General features: G+C 41.5%; 1 protein-coding gene across 1 annotated transcript in view; it reads left to right on the top strand.

Annotated features, from left to right (window-relative positions):
- Positions 1–24,459, top strand: part of ABI3BP (ABI family member 3 binding protein) — a 1,926,231-nt gene that overhangs the window by 710,067 nt on the left and 1,191,705 nt on the right. Inside the window, exon 5 of the mRNA XM_069637268.1 lies at positions 10,073–10,254. Coding sequence (XP_069493369.1) covers positions 10,073–10,254 — 182 coding nt within the window. The remainder of the gene's footprint in view (positions 1–10,072; positions 10,255–24,459) is intronic.

The raw sequence follows: 24,459 nt of genomic DNA on the forward strand, positions 1-24,459 counted from the left end.
TCAGTGGGCTTGTGGCCCACCAATGCCTCACTTTGAGAGGGTCTCCATCTTTGACACCTCATGTACCTGTCTTTCCCCTCCTTCGTTTAACAATATCGGGCAACCTGGTACACAGCACTAATTATACAGGAATTCTTATATATCACAAAGAATTGTCCGAAAACTGGCCTGCAGAACCAACGCGTTGCTCCTTATTCCATATGGCCTTCATCAGGACTAACATTAATACTTCCCTCGTGTCCTCACTGTTAAACCCTTTTCTTTTTCATTCAGGGTTATTCGTCTACAAAAAAGCGAACCCAACAATTTTAACGTTTTTGTATATGCCCATTGTACAACTCCAAAAGACTCATATCAAAAATATGTTGTGGTCCGAAACATATATTACCTTGAGCCTTTGCCTTTTTCATTCAAGGTCATCGACAATCATTTTGAGTTGGAAGGCGATATGACAACCTATGGAGATACCTAATCCATACCTTAGTCACTTGCTCCTATTCATTGGTCTTTCAACTACTATCCCACCCTACTATGTGTATTTCAAATATGGTTGAGGTTACCGTAAAGGGTGCATGCGATTTAGTTTATCCATTTTCATGTATGGTTCGGAGATGCCCTTGACTGCAAAACTAGAGAGACTAATAAACACTCCAATCCTTCCTATGATTGCACTGTTGAGGTATTCAAGAAGTCAAAAGGACCCACTGTATCCTTACCCGTTACTTAATGCTCTTGTGCTAAGAAAATACAAATAATCCACACTCCAATGAGTTTAAGTGCACGATGCTGCATTTTTTGATCAGCAGCAAACGATTCTATGGCCGCGTTCTCATGTAGAGACAGGGCAGGGCGAAAAGAGCGTGTGCGAGAAACACCACACGGTGTCTCTTCGGCACGGAGCGCAGTATTATGCACTTCGAATAATAGGAGTGCGGATTGTATTAGCACATGGACATTGAGTGATAGGTAAGGACACCCATTATAATTCCATTTGTTTTAGGCTACAAGACTTACTATTCCTGCATACAAAGTTTCAGACAATAAATAATGATGCAGTTGTTCTGGGCTTGCATGCCCTCCCAAAGTACCTTTAATAGTCTATGCTTCAAACCCTTTGGCTGAATACCCTTGTCATAAGGTGCTCTGTTATTTTACAGTTAGATGTGTGCATTTGGAAGCCCAATTCACACATTTGCCTGATAGCAAAGCTTGTGTTAGTATTTTACATACAGTTGCACAACGCCTGGATTCCGCTGATTTTGATAGCTTTTTTCTTTTGTTTTGATTTTAATGTGTAATTGTCAAAGAGGCGTGTTGCCAAATAGAAATGTACCCTTGCCTGTATTGTATGAAACAATTTCTGTTTTAAGTTGGCGCTGTACAACGCACTAATAAAATATGTGAACTACTCCTTGGTTTCCACTGGCTGTTTGGCACCCTCATATTTATCCCAGTCTTTTTCTCGGACCTAGATTTCCATTGGGGGGCTTTCTGTTCCAGGCCATGCTGGATGCCACTTGCTGCTAGGTCCTTGTATCCTCAGCTTTCTTTCCCACTCTCCCTCTTTTTCTGTCTCCCCCACCCCCCTTCTCTTTCTCTGCTTCTCCCTCTCTTTCTCTCTTGCTGGTGGGTGGAAGCTTCTTGTCTCTAGGTTTCTCTGCTTGCGTGGTGTGTGGCGTTCCCACTGAGAATATACACCACTCTAACGACTTCTGCATCTGGCTTCAAGCAACCTCTTTGCATTCTGACCCTACCTCATATGACCGAACATGTGTCCCTGCATGTTGGGTCCTGTGGGTGTTTTTCTTTTTGCTGTTCACTTTTAATTCCGTTTTGGCCTCCATACCTGCTGCACATGTACAGAAGTATTAATACATTTTCTGTTGCTTAAAAAGTGATTATTTCAAGTTTGTCTGATCTATTTGTTGAATTCTTTCAGCATTCACACCTTTTGGGTAAGGCCTTGATGAGTACGAAATATCTTGAAATTTGAAGTGGACAATTTGGAGTTAGGGTGGGCTAATTGGTGATGTGTTGGCATCTATGCAAATCTCCATTAAAAAAAAAAATTCTTTCAGCAATCATTTTGCCCATGAAAACAGTTATAAAAAAGCAAATTGGACCCAACTTTTGATTTGGCCATTTCAGTATCATGCCCAATTTGTTGTAATTTAAGGAACAAGCACATACGTTATGGAAAACAATGGGCTTGTATTTTTTCTCTGCAAAGTAACTGTAACTATAATGTCATAATTGACATGTATTGTTTAGGATTACCCTGATTTATGCATTGATGATCAAACTAATTTTCTTATAGTCAAATAATGTTTGAGTGTTGCAATATATTTTAATATGCCATGGCTTCAAAGACAATGTTTTGCAGCCCCACCCTCCACGAATAGTGTATTGCGTCACATGAAACCTTAACCAAGACAAAGACAGGCCACTTCTATAGGATTTTAGTAGTTTCACGTTTTTCTCCCCATTGACAGAGATTTACAAGGAAAAATTCAGTCAGGCATGCAGGTTCCTGAAGTGGTTTGTGCCATTTCGTATATGGCTTGGCCCAGTTCAAAATCCTTTCAAGGATGTGAATCACTGTTGCATTTGAGCAATGTGTCAGTGTAATTGTGTCTGATGTCGCAAGGCCATGTTAGATCTTCCATTCAATTAGTCTATGTAGGGGTGGGCGAGTGAAACCAATACTGCAGTGTATATTGCCAAAAAGAAAAATATGTTTGAGCTTGACTTGGTAAAGAATAGAGAACTGACATTGGGCTATCATTTGTTTTATAATTTAAAATATGAAACTAGACCATTTAATGATATGCCGTTCTACCTGAAAAAGCACCCTTCCAGGAAACATTGCAGTGACATGCTACGGTTTTAACTGAATGTAATTTCAACTATGGAATTCATTGGCTCGCGACAGAGTATCGAGCGTTGACAGAGGGTATGTAGGGATTGTTTTCAACATATCGAACAAGCCGACATCTTTTGCTAGAATGCTTGGTCCTCACTGAAATTCTCTTTAAGCTTTTCCTATGCTTTGCCCCTGATATAGCTCTAATCAACTACCAATGGTTCTGGGGAAAGATATTGAATAGCTACAAATTATCTTTAGACGTGTCAATTTAAACATTTCTGGAAATTGCTTTGGATGAAACAATGGGAAACACTGGATGATTTGGAATATCCTTTTTAAATACCTGTTTAACTTGTTAGTATGAATTGAAACTCTTTTTATGAAGTGTAAAAATAATTTGATGTTTTTGTGTATTTTAAATGTTTTTAAAGGTTTTAGAAATGTATTGTTTAACAATTAATAATGGATTGATTATGAACTGTAATATTATGTGGAAACATTTTGAATTAATTTGTCTTTTTGCAAAGGTTTGAATGAACCAAATGCAAATAAATAAATAACAATACCGTAAGGCCCACAGAGGATGATGGAGTCTCATATCTAAAGTTAATATGTAAAATGGTCCAAGGACCAGAATACATGCATAGATTGGCTTTCAAAATTAAATAAAAGCATTACTGAATTTGATTTTAAGCATTGATGTAAACGTGCATGTATGCAGGGAAAATTATGAGCGACTGACAAATTATTCTGGTTTCTATAACATGTAGTGATTTCCTTGGCATAAAGCTGGAGACCATTTTTGTTTGAATTGAAATTTCGGGCTTTGAGAAATGACTGCTTTCTTGCCCAGAATTGTGGGTATGACTGTATATCAGGACATGAAATTAGCAATGTTGCCCTAATGTGAGCCTATAATTTAAATGTAAAACACACATATTTCTACAGGGTGCACAGACATAACGAGAAGGTCCCAGAGTCACAAAAGAGACAGCTGCATAATTAATTTATGCATCTGGTCCAATCACATCTCAGTTCTTTCAGTTAGATAAGCTGCTCTTCTTCAATTCGAGAAGTGACTTTTATCTTCTAGGTTATTCATTTCTCCATCGTTTTGGATGTGTCATTTAAAAGAATGTATTAGTCATTAAGGGGCTTGTCCTGGTGATTAAAACAATATACTCACATTGTCACCCTTGGTAATGTGCTTTGGAACTAGAGATGGTCTGAAAAGCAGTTTTATGGCACCGTTCCTCCATTCTTCTGGAAGTTCTTTACATGCTCTTTGGACATAAAGGCAATTGTGAAACAGAGGAAACCCTGCATAGTTAGTTTAAATGTAAAGGGAATATTATTTTTCAATTTATTGTTCATGGTTTTTTCCAAACTTCATGCACGAAATCGGGCCTTATCGAGTTATACATTGCACTTGTATGATCTACCTGCTTAGGTCGTTTCAACGATCCCATTTTCCAGGCCTTCACATATTTTAAACATGAAACTAGTTTCCTGATAATACTGGTTAGAACATGCATGAGTTTGCCACATGCCTTCTATGTAAAGGCTGACATGCTGTTATTAATGTAGACATCAACTTAACACCATTTTAAAGGAACGGTCTGTTTACCAAATTATTATGCAGGAGCACACTCCATTTATTATGAGATCACTTCAGCCATTTTCTTTGGAATGTTACAAAGGCACATCTTCCATAATGAATCTACAGACACAAGGTAGAACCCCTACATGAAGGTCTCTCCAAGAAATACTACATAACCTGTTCAGACCCTGAAAGTACGTCCAGCCCCTGTCACAACAGGAGAACTAGATTAGAGGACATGGAGAACTAGGAGAGCCTAGTTCTCCCTGTCCTCTTCTCTTTTTATTCTCCCTGGTACTGGAAACGAGCAACTGCAATGGGTCTTTACGCACCCTATCTCTGGATCATGTTACAGAAACAGATGAAACTGACTTCAGGAAGGACCAGAAGGCCCTACTCTTCACAGAACATTTTGCGGATTGCTTCACTCAACCCTACATTTGCCCCTACCCATTCAAGCACCTCTGTTAGCTCCACACCCCCTGGAGTGTGCCTTTTTGGTACGGCTCTCTGTTCCTTCCTGGCTAGGTTTGCACTTTGTAAATCCCGCACTTAGACATGCATACATTCACCACCTTTTTGTCGAGTGCCCAGATAGTTGCTAGCTAGGTTTGTTTGTACTGTATACGTTGCATTTGTGCATGCAAACACATGTTACCAGCTTACCTTTCGACATATGGGCGAGTATTCTGAGATGGAACCGTGAATTATAAGCCATCTCTTTGCTTCGCTAAGTGTCTCCTAACACGATGGGGGACGCAGGGCATTCAGATCCAACATTGCCATTGTAAGGCTATTTTTTAGAACCTAGAATCGTTTTTTCTGGGCTGCAAATTCTTTCAACAATCTGTCCAACTATAGCTCATCAAATGCCATACTTTTCCCAGTAAGAAGAACGAACAGGATTTAACCGCATTACTTCAAGGGCAAGGCTGAGCACTGTGACTTAATAATTCCATCCTTGGGTTTTTCTATTATATCTTCATTTGTGATATTCTTAAGTAAACATCGAACTGCTGATCATAGCCAGAATACACATATTTAGTTTGTTTTCAGGAATAGGGCCCATTCGACTTGCTTCAGATTCCTGCCAGTTAGTGCTTGCCAACATTTTCACTGATTCATTTGTCACTATGGAAATACATGCAACAAAGCGAACCTTTCAAGATGTATTACTATGAGGTGTGCAGTGCTTTAATACCATGATACAAGCAACACAAAATATGATATACATGCTCCCGTTCTTTGTTTATCTATTTTAAAAATCACGATATAACCTTATTGACCGAGGGATCATGACAAGCCCATTATTTGTAGAAGGGTCATTACCCCAGGCGATGATCACCTCTCCACAGGTCTATTAGCCTATTGCACACAGTGGTAGTAGCAATATTTGTTTTGAAGTTTTGGTGGTGCAGTAAAAAAACATTAGTTTAAAAATTAGGAAGTACATCGACAAGCTCAGTAAATTCAATGTGGTTGTATTTTGTAGTACTTGCATAGCACGGTTGTCGTCATAAGTTAAGCATTTCAATTGTAATCTTAGTTACACTTGAGAGGGTTTAATTTAACACGAGCCTGCAATAGGTGTTGCGAAAAAGTAAATGGTTTCACTATAAGAAAGTGAACTAATTTTTCCATGTTTTAACCTTTCTCTTTGGTGTGTTAAATTGAATGTTGCAATGAAAAAAAGAGATCCTCTCCTAAAGAGTGCGTCTTGTTTCATAGAAATCTTGCCTGAGAATTGCATTGTTGCTTCCCTCTCTGCTTTCGAAATCAGAAGGTTCAGAATGCAGTCAATTCCGGTAGTTATTGACTACACTCCAAATGTTCTGATTGTCTGAGGAGACGTCTTGCATGCTTAGGCTTGAAGTTGGATTACTCCATCCACAAAGGGAATATCAAAAACACTCACTAACCACAATGAAAGAAACATGAGTTACTGAAGCGACTCTAGTGATCTTTCTCCCATAGAAGAGTTGAGGAGAAACTCTTGGAATGCCAGTCTATTATGACTCGGGGGGGCATTTTTCATGTACGCTACTCTAGATACTGGCATCACATGATTTGATCATCAGTGCTTAATATAATAATTATAATCATGATTTAGGTTTTTATGTAGCTCTTCATGCTGAAGCGCTAGAACAGTAGCTGTTCTCATAACCCCGCTTCATGGTACTCAATGTATCTGCCCGGGAACGTGGAAGGGCTGAGTTTGTCCTGCCCGGATTGGAATCTGTTCAGTGAATATTACGTTTGGATGGATAGCTCACAGGTTAAGTGCTTGCCTCTGACACTCAAGGCAAGTATCCATACAACCTGGCCAACACTTATTGCGCATGCAGCACAGAACTTAGATGCCTCAAAGCATTGTTGTATTGCATTAAGGGCAGAAAGTTACTTTCCGCAACTGAAACCAGTTGCTGAGACTCATTTTGGAAAAGAAATGGGCTGCTGCAACTTCCCCCGGAGAGTAATCACAGGCATGCGGCTTTTGTTCAAATGAAAGACGGAAAGCAAATGAGTTTGTATGCTCAATTGAATGTAGGCCTTGAAAGCATTAAAGCTCTCCCCCACCCTCCATCGAGATATATTTATCTCGCTCAAAATGTTTTGGTTTGTTCTCCACACAAGAGTATTGCAGATCCAGCATTGCAACATTGCCTCATCATGAACGATTCTTACTTCAGCGCCTACACTTTTAGAGAAACGTGGGCTAGTTCCCACCAACTAATCACCAGCATGTTGATCTGTTAGTCCTTGATGTCATGGAATGTGGCTTTCCCAAAGGCCAAGATTGTTTAAGTAAATCACCTTTAAAGCCTAGTTTGGATTTCTATTTGCATTCAGCCTAGAGAGAAATCTGCATCAGCCAAATATGCTGTCAGTCAGAATCGCGAGGGGGTGTGCCCCATGTAAATGAGCAAATATAATTTACCAATGAGCACGAGAAAACAGGCCCTGGGGACAGACTCTGAATATGCATCTCCTGGGACTTAGCACCCGTACAGTGAAGACCCACCTTTGGGAAAGAGAAACAAAGGTCCCGAGAATAATCCTTGGGTCCCACATCAGTGGTATGCTCTTGGATTTCGCTCTTCCACACCAATGGGCCAGTGTCACCCTACATAGCTAACACTGACAGTAAGGAAAGAGCTACACTGCAAGAATGAAATAGTTGCTAACAATCTTTCAAACCTTATCCAGTCCTGTTTTTTTTCTTTGCATTCTGGGATTTGTAGTCTGACCTTTACAATGGGAAAAGGACCTCGATCCCGCCTTCCTGTCCCAAACTTCTTAGTGCCACGTGCCTTGCTGCTTAGACTGCACATTGTTTTGCACCCAGTCGACCAGCTCACCTGCCCAATTCTGCATCACCACCTCAGAAAGCGTGTAGAAGCCGGGCTCGATGCTGCTGAACCCCCAAAGAAACAAGTTTGGCACTATGAAGAGGCCCTGTCCCCCTTGTCCACTTTTAGAACCATAGTGACTTTAAAGCCCTCATCTATTCCTTTTCCTTGAAAGGCATATAGTGACATTGCTCCGGTTGCTTGCCTGATGATACCTCCTCAAGTAGCCAGAAGGAAATTCTATACCATGTGTTCATTTACTTTGTTTTAGTTAGTTGGTTACATTTTTGATTGTTTAATTGAAGAATATATAAATGTTTATGGAACATTGATTGGGCATAGCTTTATGTTGGTGTCTTTGCACTTTTGCTGTTTGGTTTGCTGCTTGTATCACTTCACTCAACTCCTGAGAGCATAACCTGTCCTCGGACCACGTTCATACACAAGGCAAAGGAGGTATACCTGTCGGGCTGTACCTGTTTTGCCTGTTTGAATGGGATCTCTGCTGGTTTAGTAGCAGTGCGGGGCTAAGTAGGCAGTTAGCCAATCCTCATCACAGTACGTCCTTTCGCCACAGTGCCAATGAATACATGGAGGCTGGACAGAATTCCGTAAATATTGTAATGTAGAAGACGGATTAGAGAGGGTTTCAGCTCACTTATCCAAAGTTATAAAAGGGCATCACATGGAAGGTCTATGGGTGTTGGTAAGTAACCCGAGATTAGAGTGAATAATGGTGGGTTGTCTGTCATTTTTATGGATAGTGGTTTGGCTATGAGTCTGATGGTAAGCAAACCTAACTAGCTGTTAACCAAGTGGGAGCAACTGAACTAGTTTAAGTTGCCTTTAGGGGTCAATGTGGTGATCTGAGATAAAGCAAAGATTAGAGATCAGCCTTGAAGTAAATTTAGTGCTTCCTTAGCCAATGGCCAGCGACTAAGACTTGCTGTTGTGTGAGTTGTGTTCTTATTTCTTACTTCATGAAATCAGTGTCCACTGGACGTTTTTGAATGACCTCAACGCATGAACAGATTGACTAGTTGAGAGGGTAAAGGTTAAAGAAATATGTGATGGATGTGAGACCTTGCTGGGTGGGGGAGTGCAGTGTACGAGTCGACGTCCCAAAATAGTGGCTACCTGTGTATCAATGCTGGCTGCGTTGCATGTTAAGGCCAGCCATGCATCATAGACCCAGCCACCGATCTAGGTTAAAGGGAAGTAATTGAAGGTTTACCACTGTTACTCCATGTTTAACCAAAGCAAGGGCACACCTTAGCTCCATTGGAAAACAAAATGTTTTGGGAATAAATCATGACTGGAAACAAATGTTGCTATTTACTGAACAACCAGATATTACTGTTTTCTTTTCCCTGGCAAAGATGGCACTCCTGCCAGGAAACCTGCCCCTCCCTCACATGCCATGTAAGCGATGGAGCAGCCAGACAGGCATACGCTTCACTCTTTGGCCAGGGTGAAAATGTGGAAAATATGTGTTGAGTTGTCGTCCGTAGTTAAAACAGATGGTAATGTATTCAGTTAAGAAGCCCCTGCTGATTTAAGGAACTTCATTTTCCAAACTGTTGAACCACTTCCAACATAAGTACTCATGCCTAAGCTTGCGGGTTGCGGTTCAAACAAATGCCATGGTGTTACTGCAAACGTGAAGATGTTTCCTTCTCAACAAATGTAGTTAAAAGCGATACAATCTGTTTATTTTTGGCAAAACTATAAATGAGGGCCTTATTGGCTATCCTCCCAAAGGGCAAGCGATATGCACGCGCACTGGCTGGCATTCGATGCTTGTATGGCCGTCTCTGGTCCGCAATAGTGAGCATCCACAGTTTGTTTCAATGGGCCGAGTAATACTTTTCAACAGTGCAGTGGACTTATCACAGAACGATGTACCGTTGCAAGTGCAAAATTACTCAAGTGCAAATCTGTGTTAGCTCAGTGCATTTTTGTGTGAGACGAGTGATTGCCCGAGTGCTAATACTTGGCTGTATAAGCACTAGCGCAAGTGTTGCTCTAGTGATGAAAGTAAAAAGGAATATTTGTTTTGCCGCACTTCAAATACCGTGCAAAATTGCAATTGCACAGGTGCAACATTTGATGTAATGCAGCCCAAGTCTGCCACCTACACCTCGGCTATTATGTAAGTGCTGTACACTTCTCTTGCACCGAGCAACAAAATAGCATTACAAAGCTGATCAACGTGTTTTATGGTACACATTATTTTTTTTATTTTTTTGCGCACAGGTTTTATACAGTTCGCTACCGCGAGAAAGAAAAGAACAAGAAATGGCTTTTCCAGCTGTGCCCGAACACAGAAACAGTGGTAGACAACCTGAAGCCAAACGTCATTTACGAATTTGGAGTGAAAGACAACTCTGAAGATGGAATATGGAACAAGGGAGTCACCCACAAGACCACTGTGCCACGTAAGTAGAGCCACTGACTTTGTTTCAGTATTCACATCCTTTCAACCTTAGCATTCTCAGTCATTTTCTGTCCACCCTGCTTTTATATTGCATGTCGTAAAGCCACAGGGACGTCATTTCACCAAAATGCCAGGGGTAGCGGAAGTGACATCACATGACCCTTGACCTCTGATGACATCACAGGTAGTGATGTCATTTTATCCCCACCCTGAAGTGACAAAACAGGAAGCGATGGAACATGATCTTTCACCCCACAACAAAACAGGAAGTGGCATCACTTAGCATTGTTTCTGAGTACACTATGGTTACACTATCACTGTAAAGTGATAAACATGTCATACAAGAATGGATCACCATATGTATCCTTAATATCAGTGCGTATAGGCTCATATTTCCGAATCACTGTGAATGCAACCAGAAGTCCAAGGCCAAACGATAATGGTGTGTTCATATAGAACAAATATACATACAATATCACCCAACCTGAGTTGGTACTCATTTATCAACCTCAGCAGGATGAAAGTCTGAATTGACCTTGCTGGGAGTCGAACCTGCAGATCACACACACATTACATCAGCCAGTGCTCAACCCACTGAGTTACCTTACCAGCTATAGCCATCAGAAAACCAGCCACTCCAGAAACAAAGAGCCACATGCTGCTGGCCCCAGCCCATGAGCTCAATGTAAAAAAAAAAAATGTAAAACCAAAAAATACTTTTTTGTGTCCATTATTTTAGGGGTAGCAATGGAGACCACAGGGGTAGCAAGGGAGACCTACATGACGTCCATGCCTAAAGGGTGCTCACAAAAGAGCTCTTCTGGGAATAAACATATTCCAGCTCATTTCTTATGATATTGCTTGTGGAACATGAAATGGCCAAATCTGCCTGCTGATGCCCTCCTGGTTAAATGCATCTGTTGACACATGCTTATTTTATCAAGAAATGGCTTGCCATTTAGGCATGTCACTGGATGTGCTGCAGGGTTTCAGTTATTTCTTGAATTGCAGCCAGATGTTAGCAGGAAAGCTATTCCAGTGTGTGGGAGTACAGCATTGGAATGCTTGTTCTCTGGTCTTCTCCATCTTGCACTTCTTGGATTCCAGTCTGGTGATATTTTTGATTGTGATCTTGCATTGCCCTCCTGAGATAGCGAAGTATGACAGCATCTTGGACATTAGAGCTTTGCAGTGATGCAGGCCATCTTGTAGGCGATGCAATCTTGGAGATGTAGTGAGTGTAATTTCTTGGCAATGAGGGAGATGTGGTTGAATTTCTTCAGTCCTGAGATGAAGCGTGCTGAACAGCTTTCAGAGGAGCCTGAGTTGTGGTTGGGACACCTGCAAGCAGGGTGTTACCACCATCCCGGGTGGGAGAGCCTCTGAGCCTGGATGACGGATCTGAATTCTGAGGCTGAGAGGAAGAGAGTGGTTCGTTTCAGGAGTGACAGCAGGTACCATGCTTGTTGTGCCTTCTTGTTGGTGTGTGCTTTGAAGCATACGTTGCAATTGTGTTGAAGCAGAGGTTGTTTCCACTAGGGGTGAGTTGGTGTATATGGCAGTGAGATCCATCGCTGTCAGCCAGTTTTGAACTGAGTGAATATGGTGACTCCATTGATGAGGATGAGCTGTTTTGGTGGAGTTGACTTTCAGGTAAGCACGTTGCATTCAGGTTTGAATGGTGTAAGTGTTTCAGTTAGTGGTTGTTGATAAGAGTTGGCCTTCAGAGGTAGCTGTGTGTCATCATTATACAGGTGGATTGTGATGTTGAATTTGGCCATGAGTGCCCCCAGTGGTTCCATGTAGAGATTGACAGTAATTTGGTAAGGGATGCAGCCCTATGGGACTCTCCAGGTCACCTGGCATTGTTGGAAATATTCAGGTTCCCATCTAGATGAGCTGGTGTTGGTTGGTGAGATACAAGTCAACCATTGAAGAACCAAGGTTTTAAATCCCATGCGGAGGACATAGTGTTGAGTAGCGCTTTGCGATCAACCATGTTGACTGTAGCAGAGGACAAGGAGGGTGAGGAGGCATGGGTCACCTGTGTCCATTATGAAGAGTTCTTAGTCAATGCCCTGGGTGGTGGTGGTCTTGATGCTGCATCTTGGTCAGAAGCTGTTTTGAAGTAGGTTGTTTTGGACACTCTTGGGGCTGTCTTCTTAATGGGCTTTACAATGAAGGGTACATGTGTGGTCAGGTGGTTGTTTCCTAGGTCATCCGGCGTCAAGTGTGGCCTTTTTTTAATATAAGGAGGGACTCACCAGTTTTCAATGCTTCTGGCAAGAGGCGTTGCCTGATTGAGGCATTGATAGTGTGGAGCAGAGGACTGAGAGTGTTTCCAGTGATGTTCTCCATGATGGAAGATAGGATGATGTGTTTCTCACAGGAGGTGGCCTTGAGTGAATCAAAGAAGTTTGAGTTCTTTCAGGGTTGGGAACTTGAATTCGGACCCTCTTGGGACATGACATGGCCGTATTGCAGGGGTGTCAATCATGGGTTGGGTGTTGTGAGTGTGGCTTTGGTTCTTACGGATTCTGTCTGCAAATAACATGTTGATTGCATTGCATCTCTGTGGATTACGGTTCTGCGAGGGCTAGTAGGGGCTGAGGCAGTGCTTGACAGCCTTGGAGAAGGTTCTGCTCTTATTTGATGATTATGCTATTGATTCTGTGTGTAATATGACTTGACTAAGGTAATGAGGGTCTTTTGGGCTGAGATAATCTTGTTGTTGTTTTGTTCCAGATCTTTTCCTGTTTGCGAATGGCCCCCTTTTGCCTGTGAATTATTGTCTATATCAAGGTGTGGATGGTTTGGGTTTATTGGTTCATAGTTTTTATGGTACATGTGTGTTTGTGGGGTCCGTTAGTGTGCGGCTGAGCTGACAAAGAGGCATCATGTGTTAAGAATGCCTTGGTAGCAACATTTGGATCCACCTTGGTAACCTTTGACTAGGTTCTCACAAGAGGCACGTGGGTAACATTTGCCAAGGCAGACATTCTCTGTTCTATTTACTGATTAAACAAAAATAAATATGGTGGAAAGAGAAAGATCAGAGTCATAGAATTACATTTTGTCCAGAACCATTTTTTTGTTTAGTTTCTTTGTATATCCCTCTCTGTGTGTCCACAGGTTCAATCTTGTGAGAAAATAAGATGTTTGGTATTGACCATGGCTGTTAGCCTTCCCTCCCTGGTAGTGCCCTGAGGACTGACGCTCCTCCCTGATGCCTGTTGACTAATGTTTCTTCAGCCTCGATCCTTTGACAGCATATCTTACTCAGCAAATTCATCACCCTCTCCATTGTCAACAAAAAAACACGGTACAAGTTGAATGCAGTTGTTATATCGCATAAATGGAGCATGATTAGCGTTTAAAAAAGTAATTCTTACTTGTTCAGGTTTCCAGAAATATGGGTCCAGAACCTCTCCTTCTAAACTATGTTGCAGAGTGCTATCGTTTGTGGGAGACGTGGCTCTTTAAACACAGGCAGGTGCGTTGTTTCCTCTTTACACCAATGAAGGATTTTGGTGATGCCTTGGCCTGTGAAAATGAGTTTCTCAGTTCAAAGAACTTACTTTTTGTGACCCATGAAAACACAAACACGTGAACTTACTGGAGCTTATCTTCTTTCACACAGACAACTTTCTGGCAGCTATTTGTATGCCAATGTTTTAATGTGCCCCTTGTTACGTAACATATCGTATTCCCTTGGCAGTAACATTCCTCTGTGCCCAATGTTTCTTGCAATGCTTTTGAGGTGCAAGCAAGCCAACATTATAGGATGGTTGGAGTATAGAGGTATAGGCATTGATGACAATCTTCTAATAGAGACACCTCCTGCACTGTTTAAGAGATCTTATCATACCTATCCAAATTGTAAACGGATGTCGATACCAGCCGACACCTGCCTTTACATCTCCTGATGTTCTCAAGGATGCTTCTTTTTCCTGCAGTTCACCCTCTCGAATACAGTTGTTTCTAAGTACAGCGTTGGGACTGATTTCATGAGTTTGACATCTATGTTCTGTTTCTGCACTACTGCCACTGCCTTTGGCCATCAAGCAAATAAAACGCACAGGACATCCAGGGGTCTTATGCCTTGGACTTGTATAAATAACTAAGGCAGGCCTGCACTGAGGTCAACAATGGCTTCTATCAGTCATGACCAAGTGATTGCATTCAAAATGCAATGACAGGTTGGGGGTATTTGTGAATCTGAGCACTGGGTTCAATCCAAACTGTTTCTGTGAAGGCTATATTATTACACTATAGACTAAAATGTTAATTGGAGTGAGCCCTGTACTGAGAACATATGCCATCATCTGAGATTGTATCAGCATCTAGGCTCTTGTAAGAGTTCCAGGCTCATCTAGCAAAAAACAAGACCAAGTGTATTTTATTTTAGGTATAGCTAGGCGGGTCTCTATGCAGGTTCTGATGACAATGAAAAAGGGCCTTAAACATTTTTTCTCAGGTGGACGAGGTCGTCAGCGCAGCCTTCAATGGAAAGTAGAGAAAGTAGAGCCTAAAGCTTTTTGCCTGCAACCTAACAGGCTGTGTAATACTTTGTATTATGGTTGGTAGAGGTGTCATTCGATTTGTGGCTGTGCCTAAATGGAGCCTGTTGTTTAAGTGAAGTTATATTTTGGGCAGGGTGATAGTCTCGATGGCCCATACTGACTCAGGCACAACCTACACAGTAGTAGATTAGGGACATTTGGTGTCAACATCCTCTTACCATTGATCAAAGGGACATGGTTGAGTTAAATGTCAACCCGAGGTTTTCACATAAAGCCAATAGGTCCAATCTCTGGTTTAACATGAAAGGAAATGTTTACCCTTTGATTTGGCCGTACACCCCAGGCTCAATATTATTATACCACTGTTTGGACAATTTAATTTTAAGGAGTTTGAGGCAATTCCGATTAGAAAGATCTGTTAAAAACAAATCGAGGATTTGGTAGCACAGGACAGCATCTCCTAAGACCTATAGTTGCAACTATGTGGGTGCAATAAACAGCAAATGATTTCAGAGGGCCATGATGTGCAAGTTAAAACACATACATTGATAAGGGAGACAGAGTGGTTGGAGTTTTTTCAAATCATGTTTTTGCTCCTAATCTCCCGCTTATTTTCTCTTTTGCAATCCGTTTTCTGCCTTATCTCACTTGTTTTGCTTTGTATCATGCCACACCTTGTTGGTGCCTTTATGCCTGATCTGAGGATTAATTGGGAGTAGAAGAGATATGATGGAGGAGCACATAAAAGTAAAGTGTGTAACCCACATCACTCTGTAGCACAGTTACCACCTACTCCATGGCCAAGGGAATTCACTGACTGATCAGATACAGGAAAACCTCCCCCCCTGAGATCACGGTTGGCGAGCACTCTCATTACTCATGTTATCCCTCTAACAGATTCTGTGCTGCTGACTAATGCACTCACACTATCTTTGACTCTCCCGCATGTGTTGCGTGTCACACAGGAGTCTCCCTGGTCTCCTATGGCACTGCTCTGGATGGACATGGGGTTTACTCTTCAAATTGAACTCCTAGTGCTACTTCCTGTAGACATGTGCTCCAAATGAGGACCTGCATGTTCATTATCAGCCAGTGCATGTGTCAGGGTGAGGAGGCTAGAGTCACAACGTTGGTTCCTGTGGGACCAATGGAGGATTCCGCGTTGAAAACACACTATTCCAGAACGTACTGTTCTGAAGTGCCTGTGTGGTGTAGTCTTTTTTTACGAAGGGGCCACACTGCTGCACATCATCTCTGGTTCCGCAATGTTATCCGTTCCTGTTAAGAGGGCCCTTACGCATCGCAATGCCGGTATTCTTGTCCTGTTGATGGTGTTTTCAAGTTCCTTCCTTGTGTGTTTTCCTCTGTCAGTCGTCTTTGTTCGGTTGCCCTTCCGGGCTTCCTTGCCTTGCTCGTGGTTAGCTCCTATTCACTGCTTGGGATTACTTGCACTCTGCCTTCCTTGCCTTCCTATTGTGACCCGTACACTGCTACAGATGTCCTACACTCTGTAGCCTACACTCTCCTCTCCTGACCTGAATGGATTTAGAGGGTTTTTTCAGCATACTGCGTTCTCCCTCATCACACTTTTCTGTGTGTGTCACCCGAGGTGGGAGCTCTGTGAAACCAGGGTGGCTCGGGACAGTGATCACCCCTACCTCTTCTCATTGCGCCAATCCAGAAGCAAGGCAGTAAGTGGGACAAAGGGGTCAGTTAGGTCTCCAGCGACCTACACAATGTTCCTATTAATTGGGAGAATAATTTGTTTAAACGTTTGAATTCTGTGTTTTGACTTGGCTCTGAGATCAATAAATTGAGTATTGTTAAAAAAGGTTAATAACTGGTATTATTTAGGTCCCAAAGCAATTCAATGCAGGCGCAATACCCTTCAGATGTATTCAACAGTTTACTTTCAGGATCCTGCCCTTCTGAACATGTACAATGGGAGCCAGCACACCTTCCCCAATAAGACACACTCTTTCAATCTATACGTTTAGGGCCTGATTCATGGAACGTTTTCCTATGGGATTGCGCCATTATAAAACACTTCTATGAATCAGGCCTTCAATCTTTATGGTCTGCCAAACATGGACGTGGCAATATCCCCAGCCACAGATTTTAAACATTGTCATGAGATACAACTTTGATTTACACGCACGGACACTCCTTATATCACAGCCAGTTCTGTTCAGAAATAAACAGTACACAATTGAATTGTACACTCATATCTGCATGAGCAAATTACAAAGTACACAAGCCTCTCTTGCTCTTGGGAATATGAAAGGCCAAGATTCGACTGTGGACCCTGCCACTCCACGTAATCCATGATTAAAATATGGAGAGAAAAGAAAGACAATGGAACACTGCATGCACTTACATGATCTTACAAGGGTTTTTCAGTCCTTGGTAGAGCGAAGCAGTGAGGGAGCCTTTTGTTCGTAAAGTTGGACGCAGTTCACAGTGATATTAAAAATAAAAACAGCTCAGGTCTTGTAACACGTTTCTGCAACGAACTGTATTTAAGGGTGCAAGGGGAAAGGGGGTTAGTATATTTTTTATTTTTTCTTCCATTTTTCAGTTTGGATGGCAATTGCTAAATCCAGATTATGGGGAATGGCCAATACAGATTTCTCTTTGTCACAGAGTTAAATAGGACCGCCGTTCAGCCGCATTGAGACTAGTTCCTTTTCTCTGCATCTCTGGGTGTGGGGTGATGGTTACAGCATTGAGTGCCTGTCAAGGATCGGGGGACCTTACAGATTCCAAGCAGCTGGAGCCTCGGGGACAGACCAGAGAATAGGGTCCCTTTCCCCAGGGCATCTGGGCATGGGCCTCACCAAGCAGCACCCCTAGGAGCAGAGCTCCCACCAATTAAACCCCTCATGAAGAAAGCCCCTGTTCTCCCTGCAGTCACCTTTCAAATCCATCGCACCAGACATGCCCTTTTTTAGCATTTTCTAGACATTGAAACATCCCCTTTGGCACCTGACCTAAGTCCTTCCGGTCACTTACTCACTTGACATTTAAGTATTTTTCCCTTTGTCTCTAACAAATAACATCTTTTAATGACAAACAAATAACAATTAACAAAACAAAAAGGAAACCTTGCCAGCATCGCTCTTTCCTTTGGGATCAGAGCAACACGTGCTTCATTTTGTTTAATTCCTTACTCACTAAAGCACAGCTTCCCATTGTGTTCACTTCTATCATGTGTCACAATTCAATACATCTTTTTCACTGTAAAATGTCAGAAGTTTTTTCTCTCCCTAAGAATGAACACAGCCGGGGTTACACCTCGGATGAGGAGTGCATCTTGGCGCCCAGTGGTGTCCTGAGAGTGCAGATCACTCTTTAGGAAAATACTAACTACCCGCCCTCCCAAAGTACATTCCTTACTTAAATGATGTGACATGCTAATTCACCGATGCCGGCCGCCATAGGCCAGACAGAATGTCAACACTGCAGGGTGCAATGGCTCCCGTTTGGTACACTGGCCTCGCACCTCCAGAATGGGCAGCAGCGGTAATTTGCCTGCTTTGTTCAAACTCTCGTTTGTCAAGCTAACTGGCATCCACACAGATGCACTTTCCCAATGTTACCAGTTTTGTTTGTCATATTGAAGAACTCAGTTTACTCCTGATGTCCTGTCACATAATCTATTAATAGTGCTAGCCCCAAAACCGTACTGTACAGTTCATTTCAGGTTAGTGTCTTCTGCGCAGTTAAACCTGTGGCTACCATGATTAGTACCTCATGATCAGTTTGTGTTACGCTTGCTACTCGACTACCCCAACATATCCAATATGATTAATAACTTCAAGTAATCATTTCAGTCTCTTTCAAATCTTAAACTGAATTGCAGGGTTTAACTAACACGATCCGTGCAGTGGGACTTCATAGCTCCACAAACAAGCCTGGCTTGGGACAGAAAAGGCCAGCACATGAACCATGCATGCAGAGGACTAGCTAAGTGTTGCTCCCTAGATTCATATTATGCCCAGTGTGGTGAAAAATGTCAGTTGCAGGTCCACTGCCAGCAATGATTTGCAAATCCCTGACTCTCCGTTTAGCACAATGACAAGACACTGAGTTGTGTAGAAGAAACATGCTTATATACACAACTTTGCTTCTCAACGAATTGCGATGGTAAATGTGTAAGCCAATCTAAATGCAAGTGGTTGAGCTATACTGATCTCAGAAAGATTAGGCCTCTATATTCAGTACTAGGCCTCATGTAACTCTCAGTAGGACTCTATTTGGAATTATATGGCAACTAATTCAGTATTTATTGACAAATATTGGGTTTTGCTGGCGTGGTGATGTTATTTAAGAGTATGCCTACGCTGCCTAAAGTATACCCCTGTTTCACAAACAAATGTTATACCAAACGATTGATGATAAAGTGGGATTCTTAATTTATTAAGGATGCACATATGTGCTGGTTATGGCTTGAAGACTGCAGATTTGGCTTTGGGAGACAAGGTTTGCTTAGCTTCACAAGAAAGACCATTGTGCTAATTGGGGTAGACCGAAATCCTCCTTGATTATTTCATAGAATCTTACACTCGTATAGGTAAATGTACTGAAAATATATAAAAGTTGTGGCTAAAGAGGTGGGGTAACAGTCTTAGATGTTGTGGGATAGTGTGCTGTCCAGTCCTGTGTTCACCTTGCAGTGCTGCCATTGAAGATTTACCAAATCAACCTTGTTCGAGATTAGAGTCTGTTTTCCTGAACAGTTGTAAAATGAAGTTTACTACTTGGTGGATCAACAAGCCCCTGCTTCTGTCTGTTGTTTAGGTATTTAGAAACAATACAAATGAGAAGCAGTACCGATATCTAATTTTAAGAAGATTTTAAGAGGATTTCTTTTTCTTTTTTTTTTTAGAACATTACATTCCCCTTGCCTCCCTGGAGTTTAGAATTGTGTTGGTCAATGAGCAAAACCCTCTGACAAAGTTGACAGTGGGGGAGAAGAAGGCACGCTTCTTTTCAGGCCTCCAGATTACTAGTACATATGCCCTGCTGTGGCTAAGAACATTGTTAAACACCTGCAGTGATCATTGCTAAGAGAAGCAGTGCTGTCCCTTGCCACACCACAGAATGGCACTATCAGCAATGAAACCAGGTGAGGTGACCTTGAAAACAACTGTAACAGATGACTCTCCCAGGTCAGGTTTCTGCCTCCCTGCACCGAGTTAGACAGTTACCCATGTGCCATATTAAACAGCATACAAAATCCACTATGTTGGGAGTTGTTTTGTTGTTTGTGCCTTTAGGCAATAGACCTAACCCTGCAGATGTCCCTTGAAGAAATATGTGGAGATTGTTGTCAGACAAGATACTTGTATACCAATTCTGCAACATTCACCGAGGGGCCCCTAACCAGATGTTCATTAGTATAGTCCTCATCCAGGTTTGGTGAAATTATCAAATCATTAGGCAGTTGTGGCACCAAATTGCGTTTTTTTTCTAGATTTGCATTTTAGTCTAGTTTTCCATTTGCCTTCCCCACTTTTCATTGATCCTGTCCAGTCAAGACTTCTTACTTGTCGGATGCCCAATTTCTTTTTTTTCTTAAATAAATGATTTTTGCTTTGTAAATCATCTGTCAGATATTTCATGTTGTATTCCTATTTGTGTGAATGGCACTAAGTTTAATTATGAATCCCAGGTAGAAGGGAGCCTTGAGTTCAGCACATGCTACTAAAGCAGATCAGTTGCTTGGTGAACTTTGTATGCCCTCAGAACGTATTTATACGGCACATGTATGTGCTGGCATGCACAGTGACCCTCTTCCCCTGGGGCCTCGGTACTAGGTCGCCAGGTAGGGTGAAGGTTAATGGGTCCAGATGAGGTGAGGTATAACCAAACTTCTACAGTAGTGCTAGCCTTGGAATCTCAGCCTTTTCAGGTCCTGACATTTTTGGTTTGAAAAAAGAGATTAATTTCTAGTGAGAGGTAGGATTAGGAATGTTTTGGCTATCCTCTAAAGAAATTGGTATAAAAATTAGCTATGTGTATGTTACAGCATCAGTAACATGCCATTCTGCAAAGGTGTGTTCTTCTAGTTCTTTGATGCAGTTCTTATACTGGAATACGGGCACTTCCTGGGTCTGTTTTCCCAGCAGATTTGTGTAGCCTGCCTGCAGGAAGTTGGCCCCCTTCCCCCTTTGCAGGCTAATTTGTATTTCTTTATCTAGTTTTGCTGTCTTCATTAGATTTGATAAAATTCACATGTTAAGGGTAGCGGATACATGCATCCAGGTTGTTAGGAAATATGTGGTTTTGGAAAGTCAGTATTTTCCCTATTTTTATACAAATATCAGACATGCCATCACTTGTTGACTACTTGAGAATTAGCTTTTGAAGTACCCAAAATCAATCTTAAATGCCGTTCAGTCAATACTATAATATACCTTAGAGGGTCTCCTTCCATAAAGGTTGGTAATGGATGGAGTATTTTACACCCCTCCCTCCTTTCAGACCCGTTCCCCATACCTCTTTGCACCAGTTCTAATCTTCTGTAAACATGTAATTGTTATTTCTAGCTTACTGCTTAATCGTGCATTTTATTAAATGTACAGTGTATTCTACTTTCCTTTTCCCCTAAGTCTCTGCACCTGCCCTCAAACACTGAGCCCCTCACAACCACGGATTTCACTAACTCTGTTAGAGCCCCAAAAAAGCACCAACCCTACCTGCTGAAAACTGTACCACCAATTGTACCACCAATTGGAAAAACTGCTAGCCTGAAAAATCTGCTTTGCCAGTGTTAGGATTCCAGGAAGGCCAGGGCCCCCTTTGCTGCTGCTTAATGATGCCCATTGAGACTCCGGGCTCTTGCTGGCACCCCTTGCGGAATTCTACCACGGCGAACCATCGCTGCAAGGAAATAAAGGTCCTTTCCTCGAATCAAGGCATGTAGCGAGTCCACAGCCATATTTCTCTAATATGTGAGGCTGCATACTATGCGGGTCATGCGGAGACAGTTTACATGATGTATTTAAGGACAATGCTACAGTAGAACCGTGTTCTTGCAACAGTCTACATCGATTGGCAGGATCCCCTGACTCAAGTCACGTTTACAAGAATAGTATTGAGAATTAGGTACTTAGCTTTGTCCATTTATTATATCCTGTCTATGAGCCTCATGGTCCAACCCCACTTTCAGAATATAGTCTGATTTTTCAAGGACTTCTAGAATGGGGGATGCCTTGATCAGGTCAGAGTACTACTTCACCATTCCCCCCTCCCCCACCCGTGTGAGATCTCAGTCTTGCCTCTCCTAATTATCTGACGTTTGTGTCCTCGGTACCGCTCCAGCATTCCCGTCTTTAGCACTTCCAGGATGTGTGTCCCGTAGCACTCCCACCTTTGGGGAAAGATCACACTGAATTGCTACAGCACCCTGCGGATTCTTTCCAGATAGGTTCGGAGGGTAAATGCTTTGCAAGGTTCCTGAGAGTTCTACACTCCAGTCGCGCTGGTTCCGCTAACAGCCAGTTAATCACTGATTTACAGCCCATGGTGAAATTGCTCCCAGGGCAAGCGCTTTCCCGGCAGGAATACACATCATAAACAAAATGACCTGTTAACATTATGATAAATAAGAATTGGAGCCATTGGCTTCCTGCAAACAAAAGCTACAAGAAAGTTAAGTTGATATCAGTAAGCTATTAGAATTGTTTAATATTGATCAGTAGAATACTAAATTGAAATAGAATATATTGTGTTTTCCTTTTGGGAATTAATTTTAGCACTAAGCTTTGTTTTTCTTTATGTAAATGTGTAATATGTATATGCTGAATCAAGAATTGCAAAATTGTGGTTTGCTATGTTTACTGTCTAATGTGTTCAAGTTGTATAAATATTGTAAAATTGACTTAGGTCAGCTAAATCAAAATACAAAATAAAAAAAATAATTATGATTTAAAAAAAAACGGAAATGATATGCGCTCCACAATAAGAAACATACAAACTATATTAACACCACACAAAGTAGGAACATAAAAAAGATGAAAAACAAGCAACATGATACAGTTTGGGGAGCAACTGTAATGCTCCATTTTTAGTTATGTTGGCGGTATGTGCATTTTCTGCAAGACAGAAGGCAGCATACTAGTACAGTTGTCCAATTCCAGACACATGGAATAAACCCTGCAGAGAAACATGGAGGGCCAGTATCATTACATTACCTATGTTAAGTGTAGACCGCACAAGAACACAACCACTGTGCGATAATTGGCTTCTCTGGAAGGATTATGAGAATATGTGCCAGCCCCTGATAACCACCTAGACATTTTCCAGGTCAGAAACCTTTCTCAGACCACTTTTGACACAGGAGCTCAACTGCAGACTCTAAGTTATGTGACTAACCGATAGCAGTTTGTAATATTTTCTATTTAACCCCATCTGTCATTATCATCTGCTACCTTCTTAAAAGCAAGAGGAGGAGCCGGTTTTGACTGATGTGAAATGGACTTCTGCTAAGGTTTGAAGAAATAGGAAATATAGACATATTTTTTTGCTGTTATTGTTTTAGCTGAAATTAACCAACTTTTCAATATACTTCTTACAACAGAAATTTAGAAAACTTAAACATAAAATCAACAGCATTACAAACATTCAAACATAAAATCAGCAGTATTGAGAGCATAAATATAAACATAAAACTTATATTACAATTGTAGTAACCTGTAAAAAAAGAACAGAATACAGAAAACAAAACAAAACAGTATCAACTTCTTTTCCCACAATATGTGGAAGAATTTTGTTTCCTCTGTCTAAATATTCAGATTACAGATTACATTGACAACTAAAACCCAATCCATATTTCTATCAACACACTGATGACTCGGTTATTATCTAGTTTCAAGGATTTCAGAAAATTAACAGTCGCCATCTGTATTGCAATTTTACCAGAGCACAAGAGATACGGCCAACGTAATTCTTGCTCCACATGCCCTAAGATTAAAGCAGCACATTCAAAGTGGGTTATTCTTGAACTGCTAAAGGCTGCGCAATAGCAAAGAAGATGTTCAAGGGATTCATCCAAATTTTGATTTAAACAGAATCTACAAAATTTCAAGGCGCTAGATATCAGTTTCTGTCTTACTTGTACTTGTCTGGTGGCCCACGGGTCAAAACGCACTCTTAAAAAGGCTGCTCAAAACTCTACTGAGGGCGATTTTAAAGATAAGATTCCATCATTTTAGCATTCTTAGGCCAAAATCTAAATTTACAATTCTGTCGATACGTTAAACATTGTACTCTCGTGGCAATCCAATCACGACGATAGATTAAAGCTTTTGCTTTTTCAGGATTTGTGACCAACATGTCAATTGATATACATGAGTCTGCAAGAATAGTATATACTTTATCTGACCACATTTTTTTCAAACTTATGACACGAAGATTTAGCATGTTATTAGACTGAGTTGAAATAAGACACTTGCAAAATAGTGTACAAAGACGCCAAAGATAAAGAGCATGGAGGATAATAAAGCCCAATTCATATTGCAACCATGGGCCAGGCACACACTGTGGCAAATGAAGAATACATCTCCAGAATGTGTGGCAAAAATCGGGTTATGTGACCAAAACTTTGTGATTTACTAGTAACTGCCATAAGAAATAAATATTCCACTTGAGCTAATCATGGGGAATTCAATAAAACAGCC

The sequence above is a fragment of the Ambystoma mexicanum genome, chromosome 7p (genome assembly GCF_040938575.1).
Source record: "Ambystoma mexicanum isolate Mex_15411 chromosome 7p, UKY_AmexF1_1, whole genome shotgun sequence".
NCBI classification, from domain to species: domain Eukaryota; kingdom Metazoa; phylum Chordata; class Amphibia; order Caudata; family Ambystomatidae; genus Ambystoma; species Ambystoma mexicanum.